The sequence below is a fragment of the Ixodes scapularis genome, unplaced genomic scaffold (genome assembly GCF_016920785.2).
Source record: "Ixodes scapularis isolate PalLabHiFi unplaced genomic scaffold, ASM1692078v2 PGA_scaffold1__304_contigs__length_218370807, whole genome shotgun sequence".
Taxonomy (NCBI): domain Eukaryota; kingdom Metazoa; phylum Arthropoda; class Arachnida; order Ixodida; family Ixodidae; genus Ixodes; species Ixodes scapularis.
Genome location: NW_024609846.1, coordinates 23157303 through 23173141, shown reverse-complemented (window position 1 = coordinate 23173141; position 15839 = coordinate 23157303). Strand labels below are relative to the sequence as shown.

At 47.5% G+C, this 15839-nt stretch overlaps 1 protein-coding gene across 1 annotated transcript; it reads right to left on the bottom strand.

The window, feature by feature from the left end:
* Positions 1 to 2970: 2970 nt before the first annotated feature.
* LOC8053027 (ribosome maturation protein SBDS) lies at positions 2971 to 15813 on the bottom strand. The gene is made up of 5 exons (XM_002434317.4): positions 15482 to 15813; positions 10658 to 10787; positions 8684 to 8884; positions 4935 to 5102; positions 2971 to 4294 (listed from the first exon to the last, which is right to left on the bottom strand). Exons 1-5 carry the CDS (start codon positions 15607 to 15609, stop codon positions 4166 to 4168), a joined length of 756 nt encoding a protein of 251 aa, XP_002434362.1. The 5' UTR covers positions 15610 to 15813; the 3' UTR covers positions 2971 to 4165.
* Positions 15814 to 15839: the final 26 nt, after the last annotated feature.

The window sequence follows — 15839 nt, the reverse complement described above, 5'->3', positions numbered from 1 at the left end:
GAGAGCCGGCATAATTAGCAGACAAGGAACTGCAGTTCCTTGTTGTTACCGCGCCTGTCTTTTTTGTTTCTGCGACTGTCGCCGCCTGCGGAACGCGCGCCGCTTTTGAGTCGAAAAGATTGTCTGCTAAAGAGCCTTTGAGGAATACCTCGGCTGGCTCTCGGCGCCCGTATGCTCGTTCGTTGGCGGCGTTCGTTGCGCCATCTCTTGTCTATCGTGCAAAACGGCGCCGTGTTGATTGCAGACCGGTGGCGTCGCTGCGTTCCCATAGGAGCTAAGCCTTTTTCTTTCTTTACTTTTTCCTCAGGTAAGTTCGCTCTTTGCAAATTTTACAAAAAGAATGCACCATCTGTGGGCAACACTGCACAAAGTCGTAGCGCAATAAGTTAAGAAACCGAATTTTCCGGTCGATTTAAAGAGCCTACCGTCTCCTTGTTTCACCCGGTACTTTGCTTATAAATGTCATGTAAAAGTTCTGCATGCTCCTATTCATGTGGTATTACCAAAGCTGTCACAACACAGGATTTCAGTGTAAGCCTGCAAATATTTTCCATCAAAGTTCGAAGTGCTTACTTCTGTAACCTAACCATCCTGTGTGATTCATAGGGAATGAGTGTACTACTGTGTTTGCATCAACAAAGTGTTTGATTTGTATCTATACTACGGGCCAAAATAAAGTATATTTCTTGAGAAAAATCTTATTTTCCACATCGCAACCTTGAGCAATAGCAGGCGGAGAGGTTTTTTTTATGGAGAGTTCTCCCCGAGTGGGGTTAGGCCTTCCTGCAAGCCCAGAAAGTATTTCAGTGGATCAAGATGGCTAAGTAAGACGGACAAGGGGTAGACAAAATATGCTGTGTCCTCTCTTACTTTGCCTTATTCATTGTCGTGTTCTACGTGTTAACAGCTGTAACTTTGGTTCTTATAACTTTGCAAGTCCAAGGGAACAACTTTTATTACACTTGCTGGTGCTGAGCTGCACTGGACACAGCAACCGGTTCCCTTGCACACATCTTCCTCTTTCCCCTTGTTCTTTCCCTTTCGCTGCCCTCGCACATGGCAGCACCATCTGTCGGCTCTTGCAAGAGGTGTCTATACTGGACGCTGTGGCGCCATCTGGTATGGATGCATGCACCTAGCACATGTGTTGCCCAACACCAGGTTTGAACCATCCATGCTATTGGGGAGGAGATAGAGGAGTGGCGCTCCCCAGCGGCCACGTCGGGAACTAACTCTGCGTGGCAAACAAGCCCTCCGGCTGCAGGCATTGGTGCATTCGCTGCCTTGGAAGACCGTGACGCGAGGCTCGTGAAAAATATGCAATATAATCTTCTTTCCTAAACGCACGCAGATAGAAGTATTCTAGTCCCCTCCTGCGTTCAATGTTACCCAAGTCCTCTTGGCAGGCAAAACAAGCGCATCTGTGGTCACGCGCGTGAGTGCCAGGCCAGCCGCGTTGTGTCGGCCGCATGTGCTACATTGTGCGTGGCCGGAGCGGCGTCCATGTTTTCTGACTGATTCACGAAACACGCACTTCACTTTTCGGTTACCCTGTCTCTCGCGACAATCATGGACAACATCGGCGAAAGCAAGTGGTGTCTCATTGCAAGAATGGACATGCCCAACTGCGATCATGTCATCGAGTGCAGCGTTGCAACAGAGCCGACGGCGGACAATGTCTGCATCGTCGCGTACAAGCTGCAGTCCTCCGCGCTTAAAGGGGCGGTGCAATGATTTTAACACTGAACGAATGTGCAGCTTGTATTTTTTATATTGTTTACTTCGGCATAAGTAAGAGAAAAAGTGCCACCATACCCCAAAATACCTCTATTTCGCTGCGTAATCACAAAATAAAAAACACTTTTTTTTCCCAACCTTGGGCCACATGGCGGCCGCAAATGGAACCTGTGGTGTGACGCCATTCGGAGTGGTTTTTGTAAGTGATAGTGTTAGGCAATTGTAAGCTTGATTTAAGGTTAAGTTTAAAAAATCTTGTTGTTTAGGCATGCAGAAACGCTTCAAAAGCCTAATATTGCCGCTAAAAGGGTATGAATTATTTGTGGCGCCATCTACCGCAAGTCAACGAAACCTGCCGTCGCCATCATCCGTCGACGCCCGAGGCGCCTACGGCGGCTACACGAGCAACCCGGACGTTTTGTCTTTCCCTCGCTCGACGGAGTGCGTTGGTCGTGGTCCGCAGTATCATGGTATCGTTATTGTTCCTGGTGTCTCGACCTCGACTTCGACTTCGACTGCCCGCCGCGTCGACTGCCCGCCGCACAAGTCCAACTGACTTACTATACGCAAGCATCTTGCGCTCGACGTCGCTCAGGCCGTCCGCCCATGCTGCCATGTTGGTCGGGAATCGGCGGGAGAGCGGGAGAGCGGCGAGCCTGGCGAGCCGGCGAGCGCTGGGGAAACGGAAGCCAGAAGAACCCAACCGGAAACCAACGCCACTCCGAATGACGTCACAGGCGAAGCTGGTGCCGCTTCAATGTTGAGTTAAGGGGTGCCAGAGATACCAATTTCTTTTATTTTTTTTAATGAAAACTAGGGCAAGCAGGAAAGAATAGTTTTCGGTCCTTCGTTTTATATGTGGCCGGGATCGATTCCCGCAATTAATTAGCCAAAGTCCACAAATTGTTGCACCGCCCCTTTAATATACCCGTTTCAAAAGCATGCTTTGAGCACTGTAGTACGCAGTAAGTGCGCACCATATCACTACAAACAAATATGTAGCGAGCGCGGAAACGATGCAGCGTACGCTAGGCGAGTGCTTGTGTCGGAGCTGTTTGCCACGCAGCGATTGTTTGTGGTGATGATGATGATAATGAAACTGCGGCCCCTATAGTTCAATCTCCTCACCAATAGTACAATACAATGTAATTCAGCGTCGTGTATTTACTTATTCCAGAGTACATTACAGCCAGACACCACAAAAGTCCACCCGAGGCAAACATCACGCTGTAATTTAGCCACAAACCTCTTTATCTCATAGTATATACATAAACTCAACCTTAAAACCTTCTAACTAAATACTACAGCCAGAGTAAAAAACATCACAATGTTGCCATTGCTCAGTAATAATTCACTTCTGTCCCTACTCGGTTGAAAAGATGACATGCCTAGCAGCAGTTGATCGCAATGAAACCATCACCAATATCCCATCACGAGTATGTTTTTCAGAGCTACTGTTTGTAGTCAGTGTTCTCATTATGTTCGCCCATACTGTTAGAGCCAAGACGAAGCAATGTGTACTGCAAGGGCCACTCGAGGAGTTTACCATCGAAGTCGGCTCGCTGGAAAAATATGGAAACTCCTTATTTGTTCCAAAGGTCTGCTTCTTAAAAAGGCACAGCACCTCACTTGGGGTCAAATACAAACCATAATGATCAATTGTTCATCATTAGAAAATTCCCTCGCTTGCCAGAACACATTTAATGACTTAAACATACTTAGCATATATTTAGTCTAAATCAGACTCCAAAGAACAAATTGTTTTGCCGAGGAAACAAAGAATTATCTTCTTGCAAGGAAAGACTTCTTTCAGAACTAATGGAAGACCGACAAATGTGTGTCAGCCTGGGACAGTGAATTTTATCTCCTTGAAATTGTGGTCCTTTTTATACTATACACTGAAATGGGAGCACTGCTCCCAGTTTTTCCGAGCTTTGTCCTGGGGGAACTCATGTGGTGGAAACTATGTTTTCGAGGGACACACCATAACCCTTGGAACAAATCCCGAGGTTACTTTCACCGAACTTTACATCATTTTCAACATCCAATTTTATTGATAAAGTTGCAACCCTGCATGTGTTCTTCCAAGAACTCCTGATGCAGCAAACTGGGTTTTCGCCCGATTCATTCGAACGGACAAAAACTTTACTGGAGTGTGACATTAAGACTTTATCCGAGAGACCTAGACAAATCCTAAAAGCTAAACTCGAAAGCTGGCAAGCAAACCCCAGCTGAAAAGACCCAAAACAAAGATTGGAGTCTGTCCCCAGAAAACTACCCCACGTATCTGGGTGCACAACACCCGTTGAGTGGCCTCCGTGTTTCCGAGTGCGCAGGCTGAAGACAAACTCGACGGACCGATTGACAGAACTCCTTTACAGCCGAAGGAAATTAGACCCCCGGCTGGGTCCACGCGTGGGGTGCGAGGCTACTCCAGCAGCTCGTCACCTTCCAGGACTTCCTTGAGGCTGATGACCTCCAGCTGACCTTTGCCCCGGGACTCCTTGCTCACCAGCTCATCCACGGCACGGAAGTTGCCGGGGTCCGTCAGGAACACCTGGACGAAAGCGCGGCCATCGGCAAACACATCGACCTGTGCCTTGCAGGGTCCCGCACGACTACCGTATTTACTCGCACAATGAACGCACTCGCATAATAAACACACTCTTCAAAACGGGCACCAATATTTCGACTTTTTTTTTTCCCCTCGCGTAATGAACGCACTTCACATGAACGCATAAACGGGCGACCGAGTCGTGCCGAGAGGTTTAGCCACGAGCCATCGAAAGCGGACGACACGAGAGATCGAGGCTTCCCCTGCAAGCTCGCACGCTCGCATCTGCCTTCATGTTCTTCGGTCCCAGCATCGGCCTCGGCATGCACGAATAATTCAAGAGCGAAGCAAGAGATACCGACGGCTTTAGAAATGTAGGGTGCTCTTTGTTATGTTCATGCTTAGTTCTTCGGTCGGCAACGCTCGCATTTGCTCGTGCTTTCTGCCGGAACTTCTACCAACGACCAACGGGATCGCGTCAGACCGACCCTCCGGCTTCCGCGACGTCCTCTGTCGCTGCTTCGGGACCATTTTCGACGCACAGGCGGAACGGGACGCCAAAAGCATCGGTCGTAGACGCAATCCGAACACCGCAGTCAGAACGACCGCCGCGTTGCACCCTGCACCAGCGGGGTTCGCTCACCATCTCGAGCTCCCCGGTGGCGCCCTGGATGACGTCCTGCTCGATGGAAGAGGCCAAGGCCTTGAGCAGTGGCCGGGCCTTCTTCCCGTTGGGCACCACCACGCGCAGCTTCATCTGGGACCGCTCGATGGGCATCACTTCCTTCAGCTGGCGGATCACTTCCAGGGACTGTGGGGGAAGGGGCATTACGCAGTGTCGCTTGGTGCACGACGCCAATGTTACGTCGTGCTTGAAAGGGTCGAGGAGAGGGCGAATCGTGCAATGACGAGCGGTACGGTGCCGACGCTTGCCCGTGCCACGTTTGTGATCCAATCAGGCCAAAGGGTCACGAGAGGGTACTCTAAGGTCTCCTTCCCACACTTGCATTTGCTTCGACCGAGTTATTGCCATCTCTTATGACGAGAATACAGGCTTTCACCATCTTTGAGGTGGTCCTGGAACTGCATTTCACTAGGGCAAATGTTTTGCCGTGTTTGTGAGATCAAATTTACATACAGTGCTATCCACTTATAAGGATACTGAGAAAACCCAAACATTAAATTGTTGTAACTGATAATCGTATCTGAACTAGAAACTGATCATTATGAGCAGTACAACATTATATGTGGTATCGTTATAAGTGAATTGCACTGTACTATCTGTAAGAAATGATCATTTATAATATTGTCAAAAGATTTTTAAACCAATAAAAAATGATGCACGAAAAAAAAAAAACAGTTGGGATTCACAAATGTTTCACAATATGGCGCACCGTGCATTCACGAGGGCACCCATTAAACCACTCTGGCATAATTGCCGCGAGGTGGCTATGCAGTTGCCACGCCTCAGACACGATCACATGGTCGCGTCACCGCGGGGTCGATTGGGATCTTTAATTCGGCTCCCGACATGCCGCTTGCTCTCCTAGCCACTGGATGGCGCTGCAGGTGCCCCAGGGCGGGCAAGGAGAAACCTCCTCGCCCATCGATCGAGATATAGTCGGTGGACCAGGGGGTGTACAGCCTCTTAGGACTCCCGACGCTACCAAGACCAGGCAAGTGTGTGGCGACCGGATCTAGGGTAATCCCGGCACACGAGGCCTGGGGGCCCTATTTGTGTTTAGGTTTGGCTTTTTGGCTTTACGTGTTTTTGTATATATTTGTGTAATGTCGAGTGTATTTGCAGTTTAGATTGAGTGTTTTGAGCGTTGTGTTTCATGTACCAATAAACGGGGAGCGGAATCCCGCTCCTGTGAAAGAACCAGGCTGGACTCGGGTTGTTGACGGACCACGTGGGAACTGGCGTATCGGTGGCGGTACGCGAATTCCTACAACAGTTACCCGATAGATGGCAATAGTGTGTTCTCTTGTCGTAAGAGATCGCAAGAGGTTGTAAAGCACTCAGTCATAAGCTGTCGCAAGTGTGTGAACCAACCTTAAAGAGGTGACACTCAGCAAAAATGCAAAGTTTAAGAGGACCAAAAAACATTTTTCAGATGCGATAGCATTTTTAGGGCCATCGTACCGCGAGATTGTACGTATCCACCCTACGTGGCTCGATGTCTAAAATCCTCGATATCGAGATATCTATGTGCCTCAATATCTCAATATCTATGGAAAACCTCGCTATATCCAATAAGAAAACCTTAATTGTCAAATAATAAGACACCAAATCAATTTAAAAAGAATAGGCGCAAAAACGGCGCCGAGCTGAGGCAAACCGGGAGCACCGAGCTCGATAAAAGTCTGAAGAGGTGCAAAGCATCCGAAATGTTATAACATTAGACATCTTTAGGCAGCAGCCATAGCAAAGATGTAGCCTTTACGCTTTGGCGAGCTAGCGCTCAGAGTGAACGCCTTGCACTCATAAAACATGACGCACGAATTGGTTTTCCTTTATACACACCGACACTTTTTTCCCAAAAAAGTGCATTTATGAAGATCAGATTCCTTTTCCACCTCTGCTTATCGATCTTCCCGCCTATCAAACAGCCCTGCACCCTTAACAAAACAAACAAGGGACAGAATACATCTTGGCAACATACCTCGGCAAACCTCACTCATGAGGGCCCTCACTCACCCTCACTCACCCTCATCTTCACAGGTGAGGTGAGGGTGAGTGAGTTTTTGAAACAGGAAAATTCATGAGTGTGAGGGTGAGTGAGGGCCGTGAGGGCTGTGAGGGCGGTGAGGGCGGTGAGGGCGGTGAGGGCCGTGAGGACCGTGAGGGCAGTGAGGGCCGTGAGGGCTGTGAGGGCCGTGAGGGCCGTGAGGACGGTGAGGGCCGTGAGGACGGTGAGGGCCGTGAGGGCCGTGAGGGCCGTGAGTGGTGTGAGGGCGGTGAGTGAGTGAGGGGTGTGAGGGCCATGAGTGCGTGAGGGCAGTGAGTGGCGTGAGAGGCGTGAGAGCCGTGAGGGTGGTGAGCGCATGAGGTGTGTGAAGGCCATGAGTGCGGTGAGTGCGTGAGGCCCCTTCAGATCGAGCATCTTTCTCAGCAATTTTGGTGTTAATGGCGGGCTGTTCCCTAGTTTTCCTTAGATCGGCATGAATTGCTGAGATCGGGTCCGGCTCGAAATAAGCAAGCAACTCGGAACAATTCGAATGCGTTTGAAGCGGCTGCATCCAATCAGGGACGCAAAATTTTCACGTGATACCTGGTGCCGGTGAGGATGACACCGAAAGACTTGGTTCTGGTTTGAAATCGATCGTTCTTTTTGGAAATAAACTGTTTCAGAAAGGTGCATTAGTATTCTTAACGAGATTTAAATGCATAAAAACACGTCTATAACGCGTAATTGTGTCTAAATAGTGCAAGAAAAATAAAATTTTATGAGGACGATGGCAAATTGCAGCAATTGGTTGCCGCGTGTGATCGCGGGCGGCCCGTGTTGCTGGTGTTGCGACGTAAAGTTTCTGGGCGAATTTGCCCCATCTGAAGCTGGCCTGAGTGGCGCGAGGGCCATCAGTGCGTGAGGGGCGTGAGGGGTGTGAGGGCCGCAAGGGCGGTGAGGCGCATGAGGGCGGTGAGTGGCGTGAGGGCGGTGAGTGGCGTGAGGGCGGTGAGTGGCGTGAGGGCGGTGAGTGCCGTGAGTGCGGTGAGGGTGGTGAGTGGCGTGAGGGCTATGAGTGTGTGAGGGCCGTGAGGGCGGTGAGGGCCGTGAGGGCGGTGAGGGCCGTGAGGGCCGTGAGGGCGGTGAGGGCCGTGAGGGCGGTGAGGGCCGCGAGGGCCGTGAGGGCGGTGAGGACCGTGAGGGCGGTGAGTGGCGTGAGGGCGCTGAGTGCCGTGAGGGCCATGAGGGCCATGAGTGAGTGAGGGGCGTGAGGGCCGTGAGGGGCGTGAGGGCCGTGAGGGCGGTGAGTGTGTGAGGGCCGTGAGGTTCAGTGAGGGTGAGTGAAGGGCTGAAGGTGAGTGTGACTGTGAGGGTGAGGGTGAGTGAGGGGCTGAAGGTGAATGTAGCTGTGAGGGTGAGGGTGAGTGAGGGGCTTAGGTGAGTGTGGCTGTGAGGGTGAGGGTGAGTGAGGGCGACCTAAAATGCCGACCTCTGCTTGGCAATGGATCATCTGCTTAGTCGTGCTCGCCAGAGGGTAAACAATAAGTGTATGTGAGTGACGGAAGTAACAAGACAGAACACATGTTGTGCAGAAAAACAGGTATGGCCCTCACAGCACAGGAGAGGGAACGGTCATTGCAGCAAGCTAGGCACAAACACACGGACAGAAACGTCGAGAACTTCTCGTTGAAGAGCCGCAGCAGAAATGGGCAAGGCTCACCTGTTGCTTGGCGCTCTTGTTGGGCTTGACGGAGAAGTGCATCTCGCGCATGGACTTCTCTATGATGCTCATCGGATAGGGCCGCTTGGTGTCCGGGTTCACACACTTGTCCGCCACCAGGGTGGCTATGTCCCGGAAGCTGGACTCCAGCTGGCTGTGCCGCTCCTTCTCAGACACCTGCAGCTCCCCCTTGCTCAGGATCTGCACACCCGAGCGACTTCTCAACCTCAACATCCACATGCTCAAAACACGCAATACTCGCTTGAAACAGGACGAATGCTAGAGTTAGCAGATATTCACGATACACCAAACCCGCCAAGGTTTTTGCCAACTCTCTCCTAACGTTGGAAGTATGCGACTCTAGGAAGCTCGGTAAGAAAAACTGATATGCAACTACCGTATTTAACAAACTATAGCAAGCGCCGGTGCATAGTCCGTAGGGCCAAATTCGGGGTCAAAAATAAAAGCTTTTGCTTAGATAGTTCCACACCGAATGCACAGTCCACACATAGTCTGCACATAGTGCCTAGTCCGAATGTAAGTATCATACAAAGCACATTCTGACAAATGCCTACTGTATTAGCTCACAAAAAAGCATGTATCATGCATAAATCATCATTAATATACTCTGTTATTCATGAAATTCTTCACGTTTTGTCACAGTCAATGACCTAGAAAAAAAAAACACCTGTAGATAATATGCAAATTTTTGTATAGTCCACAATTGTAGATAGTCTGCATCAGGTGAAATTTCAACTCTTAAACATGTACCTACCGCATTTTACGGTGTATTGTCCGCAGACCAGGCACGTAGCCAGGATTTCGTTTCGGGGGGAGCCCGCCCATGACAAAATGCTGTATGAGGGGGAGGGGGGATAGAAGGTCCCAGCAAAATGGAAGATTTCGGGGGGCGGGCCCAGGCCCCATGGGCCTGGCTACGTGCCTGCCGCAGACAATACATGCTTAAAAGTTAATATTTCGTGCTGTATGGACTATACAGGGGTGCAACTATACGCGGTTTGTTTTTTCTAAACGTTGATACTTGATGCACTGCGGTTTATGCACGACCTGTTTTTCCTAAATGTTGATATTTGATGCACTGCGGTTTATGCACGACCTGTTTTTCCTAAATGTTGATATTTGATGATGTGTGGACAGTACACAAGGTCACCGGTTCCGGGCTTTTGTTTTCCGTGTCAACGGAACAATGAAACAAGGTCACAATGGCACAGTGTTTCCCTCACCCTCAGCCGAAATTGGCACCTGCGGATTATACTTTTGGTGAAAACTATCTAAAGAATTTTTTTTCTCCAGCTGAAATTGATTTTTGCGGATTTTACACTGGGCGCGGACTATAGTCCGGAAAATACAATATAGTTTGGAAAATACGGTACAAGCATCTTGGCACACATTCATTCTAAAGACTAGAAAGTCAGCAGCCGAAGTGAACAATACGAACAATGAAGCCCCAGTGTTTCGCCGTCCACAATTATTATTACTTCACAGTGACGAGTGATGAATGAAAAAATTTCCATTTTTTTACGATTTACGGACAGTCAGACATTTGCGTATGAAACTGTGCACCTTGTCATACTCCATCACGATAAATATCGCCACTAGCAACCAATCAGTGAGCTCTTCTATCCTCCAGCAGAAGCCAGAATACAAAGCAGACTGACAAGCTGTTGTTTATAAAAAAAAAGTATGTTGAACAAATCTGATGTGATAAAACATCAAAATGTTATATTTTGTATAAGCACAGATCATGTACTGCCTGAAATATTTACTGGCTTGGAATCAGTTATCGAGATCACCAAAAAGGAAGCCAGGCTCGAAGCATGTTGCGTCTAAACTTAGGCCTGCACAATATAACAGGTACCCTTGAATGCCTTTGAGTGTAAACAATGTATACTGGAATTGACATTCACTATTGGCAATCAGCAATAAGAGTTGGGAAGGAGTCATATCACTCGCCTCTTTGCAAATCTTGGTTTGATCTTCCGATCCGAAACACTTTATAAGGTCCTCCTTCTTCGCTGCCTGTCCTTTGGAGACATTGGTGTACACTGTGTGGGTCTGGAGGACTTCGTCAATATCTTTCTCCCTGAAAAGAAGACCCAACAATTCGGCATAACCTTCTCAAGTCTAGTGCGCTGATACACCACCGGTATTCCTGTGATTACAGCTCCTATCTCAGTGGCTCTCTGTTTTGCAGTCTTTATTCATGTTAGGTATGTGACCCTATACTTTCGACATACCAGAATTGCAATAGATTGAAATACGAACAAAGGAGCGCATGACTTTCTGTGTATGCTGCACAGCCTGACGACGGGCCAGGGAAGGCTGCACATGCGCAGTAAGTCCAGAGATAAGAGGATTTGCATCTAACTATGATATGCTTGACCATCGCCCAATGTGCTAGCGCTTTGGCTCGGCGGGTAAGCACTTTGTAACAGCTAGCCACAGCTGGGAGATGAGATAACGGCGGCGCGAATTCAACTCAACTGTGCGCATCATCTGGCAGTACTAAATGGTCTTTTGTACATCAAACAAGGGATAGGCTCTGACTACAATCAACTAGGGATGCCGCAAACTTTTTTCGAACCGAAGTTGCGATGATCGAATCAAGCGATTCGAAAGGTTCGAACGATTTCGAATTTTTTATATTGTAAAATTTGATGGAAGTCGAATTTTCGAACTTGTTAAGCTAAGAAGTTTGACGCTTTTCGAACCGTCGAACTTATTACGGTAAAAAATTCGATCCTTTTCGAACTTTCAAACTTATCATGCTGCAAAATTCGATGCCTGTTGAACTTCCGAACTTGACTGACCAAAAAATTTGATGATTTTCGAACTTTCGAATTTCTTGCTCTAAAAAGTTCGAAGCTTTTCGAACTTTCAAATTTCCTATGCTAAGGAATTCAATAATTTTCGAACTTATTCATCAAGAGAATTCGAAAATTTTCAAACTTTCGAATCCTGAAAAGTCAGAAGTTCGACGAACTTCAAACTTTTAAGGGAAAAGTTCGACGTTCGTCGAACTTCAAAAGTCCGGCGGACGGTTTCATTTGAATTCAAGTAGTAGTGAGGTACATTCGTGATTTTTTTTCTCAAACTTTTACATGCGGTGCTGCATTCTTTACGAAAGACAATGCCGTTTATTTCAATGTTTTCGCATGCTTAGTTTTAAAGAAATAAATTCCCGAAGGGGCGAGGAAGGACGACGGGCTTATGACGATTATCATTTGTGCCAGATTTGAAGCGCGCTGTAGCCGAAGCTATTTATTGTAGAGATGTTAAACTTCTTAAGAATGATCTATGTATAGTTATAATGCAATTAAATGCAAAGGGGCAAGCGAGCTGGACAAGAATGACGAAAATAATCCCTGGAGAAGGGGAACAAGAGGGACAAAGGACAAACACAAATCTCCAAACACAGATAGGTGACTGGTGAGCGACCGAAAAAATCCGCCTGGTCCGGGTATCGAACCAAGGACCTCTCCATTACAAGTGGAGCGCTCTACCAACTGAGCTAACCAGGGGTTAGACGCCAGCAGAGCAAACGGGTTTTATCAGCTGCCACCTGTCTAACACACCTTTGCATCTAATTGCATTATAATTATAACATTAAAAAGCTTCACCCTTGTTGGTGTGTTAGACTGGTGGCAGCTGATAAAACCCATTTGCTCTGCTGACGTCTAACCCCTGGTTAGCTGAGTTGGTAGAGCGCTCCACCTGTAATGGAGAGGTCCCGGGTTCAATACCCGGACCAGGCGGATTTTTTCGGAATAAATTAAGTTAAGGAATAAATTAACTCATGGGAGAAGATTTCTAATATTGTTCAAGTTCAGCCCGTCATTAAAAAAAAACTTTTTTTTTTTTTTTTTTTTTTTTTGTTTTACGTTACTTGGACGTGTTTCTTTTAGCCTGTACAAATTTTGGTAGGAGAAACTTGTTTCGAAGTTCTGAACCTCTAAATATGCAAGAATACAACACTTCCGGCGAATTCTTGACAGTTTTTTTTTCTTTCTCCAGCTTTTTATCCCCACATTTACTAATATGTTTTTTTTTTTCCACCATTGGCACAGTTATTTAGGTCGTAAAGACATAGCTTTGAACTTCCGAACCACTAAGCATGTGACGAGTAGTACCTTCTGACGAGTTTCTAACAACGACCATCTACGCGATCTTTTATGCAGTGAAGAGCGACAGTAGCTATACATATGCATAGATAATTTCAGATTAAAATAAGCTCGACCACACCCCACCCTCTTTCCCCGTATTGTTTTCCTTAACAGTCCAAAATATCTGGAAGGGGGGGGGGGAAGGGGGCTGAAGCCCCCCTCCCCCTTCCCCGTTTTTCCTCTTCCGACGCCACTTGTACGGTAGAACGCTCCTCGACCTCGAGTTGTGTCGGCTTCTGTGTTTTTGCGAGGCGATTCCTCCGTCCCAAAAAATAAACCTCCAGGACAATTACAAAATTAACTTACTGCAGACCTTTCCAGCGGCAGTCTCGAACGAAGCGATTTACAGCGGACGTCCTTGGTTTTGAGAGGGTACGGCAGTGTTGCCCGACTGTGCTGGGCTGTAGGTTTTCTAGTCAGTGGGCTGTGGCAGCCTGCGTAGGTGCACTTCCGGACGCAGGTGGAGGCTAAATTGCCGCGTTCTCTTTTTTATTGTGTATTCTGGGGCAAACAAAATTTCTCTGAGTTTTTAAGAATGCATTGTACAATTTTTTTGGAACAAAAACATAGAAATGAAAGCTGTTTTGGTGAGTCCGTGCATGACAGAACAAATTCAACTGGAATGTTTGTTTCATTTTATGTTGATCTTTTTACGGCACTATAGGATCAGCCGTGTTATCCGAACAGGAGTTGAGAAAGGTCTCAAATAACACAGCATATCCAATATACAGTGACGGCGATGGTCACTTCACGACGATCGGACGAATCCAGCGTGTTTTGGAGCATATGTAGAAGAGTTGCTTTTTTGCACAGCTTCAAATCAAATGAACGAACGTGCTTATTCCGTCCCCACACCGCGGACCCTACCCTATCAGCTATTTTTCGCGAAGACCCAGAACATAGCCAGGAAGGCTCTTTAGAGATTATCGCAACCGAAATAATCCTCCAAGAACGTCGAACTGCCTGCGTCGCGGGCTGCTTGACGTTCGCTCTCTTCGTTTGTTTCCTGTGAAGGCCGAGCAGGCTACGAGCTCTGGTATTCCCTGATTCTCACAGTGCAAGATAACACACAAAGGGTAAGCATCTTAAACAGGCAAATAAAATAAAAACTTCCAAGAAAAGCCGGCGAACTTCGAATGCACAATGCAGGTGGGCAGTCACGCTGACCGGGTTTCCACAGCTCAGGCGGGTGCCAGAAATTTCTGGCTGATAGGGGTCGCTCGACTCGCAAAATGGCGGCGGCCAGAGAGCTCTTTTTGCAAAGGTCTATATGCCAGCGTCACTCGAGCGGCGTTCGATCGGATTACTACCAGCGTGCAAGGGGTGGGAAGGTAGTTTGCCAGGTCGCTTCAAGGTTTTTCTGAGCCTCAACCTCCTGCCCACCCCTGGCCATTTCGAACTGGATGAGTATCGTAAAACAGTGTATTCGTGTGATCACTACTGCGTGATGCATGTTAAAGACCTCCCTCCCCCTCCCCTCCCCTCCCCCTAGGGGCTGGCGGTCACAATTACTGATCTATGGTCACACATCACTCTGCACTAGCAAATATTCCAGCACATCCGGGACACTCGTCGTCTCATTTAATTGCCTGACCAACTTCGCAGAGTCTAGATAACACACCCTAACTTTTCTAAGCATGATTTCGTAAAAACCAGTGAGTCGTGGAAACGTTACTTGAAACTGAAACTGTGGAGGAACTTGAAAACCGGACTTCGAACTTTGAAAACTTGGACTTGAAAGGAATTCAAAATCTTCGAAATGGTTTTTTTCTGAATTTAGCGTTAAAAGAGAATCGAAACCTTCAAACTTTTCAAACTTTATGCAGAAAGGAATTCGAAAGCTTCGAATTGTTCGAACTTTACGTCTATAAAAATTCGAAGCATTCAAAGTTTTTGAATTTTATTTCCAAAGAATTTCGAAATCTTCGAACTTTTCGAACTTCAGATCCCAAGAAATTCAAATTTTTCGAATATATCGAATTTCAAGTTAGGAAAGTTCGAAATCTTCAAATTTATCGAACCCCAAGTAAAGAAATATTTGAAATATTCGAACCCAAAATTTTAGAAACCGTGAAAGCTTCGAACTTTTCGAATTCGAAACTCCACTGTGATCAGAAGTTGCGAATTTTTCGAATTCAAACCTCGGTCGGTACGAAAATAACAAAATTTTTCGAAATCGAACCTCACTTCGCTTCGCAAATATCGAAACCTTTCGAAATCAAACCGAGGGTGGTTCGCGACATCCCTACAATCAACATTTGAGAAAACCAAAATGGCGACTATCTACTATTTTGCAAATGCCCGGTTCGAGAGTTCTTTGGTATGAAGCTAGAACCTGTTGGCCCTGCCGAGCTTCGATGACCTAGAAACATCGCCTTTGTGCCCACTGCGGCTTATGTTTCGCTCCAACAAATGAAGTTTCATCCACCACCTTCCTACTGGCGCCTTTTCTTTCCTGAAGTTTCCTACTATGAATCCTCGAGCCAAGCCTCCGACAGGGGGCACCAGTTCTTCTGCAAAAGGTGGATTCCACCGACAAGCAGCGGCCCGGCTGGGGGCACTATGCACTAGTGCGTTAGTGCACAGGCAAAGCCGAGCAAGAATGGGAACTTACACGTCGCTTCTCCAGGCCACCACTTTGTTCTTGTAGCACGCAATCTCGAAGCGCTTGCCGCCCTTCTTCATACGTACCACTGCCACATTGGTCAGCCTTATTTGGTTGGTGGGAGTAAAAATAGACATTGCGACGGTCTGGGAACTGTCAGTGGGACCGTGGGACTGTTGAGGGACAGAGCTACGCCGAGTTGAGGGTCAGCCTCGTGTCAGCTGGTGCAGCTGACGATATCTCGTTAAAATTGCTGGCATATACCTTGACGCTACAATCGAAATCTGCTGTGGGACGTAAACAGTTGATGATTGGCACTTGGATTGGATTGGATCAAAAATGCCTTGGAAGTCGATTGACGATGAAG

Excerpts from the sequence above, each read along its gene's own strand:
- LOC8053027 (XM_002434317.4), bottom strand. The coding sequence starts at position 15,609 with ATGTCTATTTTTACTCCCACCAACCAAATAAGGCTGACCAATGTGGCA. Across the intron at positions 10,788-15,481 it reads GTGGCCTGGAGAAGCGACGT|GGAGAAAGATATTGACGAAG; the intron begins GTAAGTTCCCAT and ends TCTTCTTTTCAG. Across the intron at positions 8,885-10,657 it reads AAACCAAGATTTGCAAAGAG|ATCCTGAGCAAGGGGGAGCT; the intron begins GCGAGTGATATG and ends TCGGGTGTGCAG.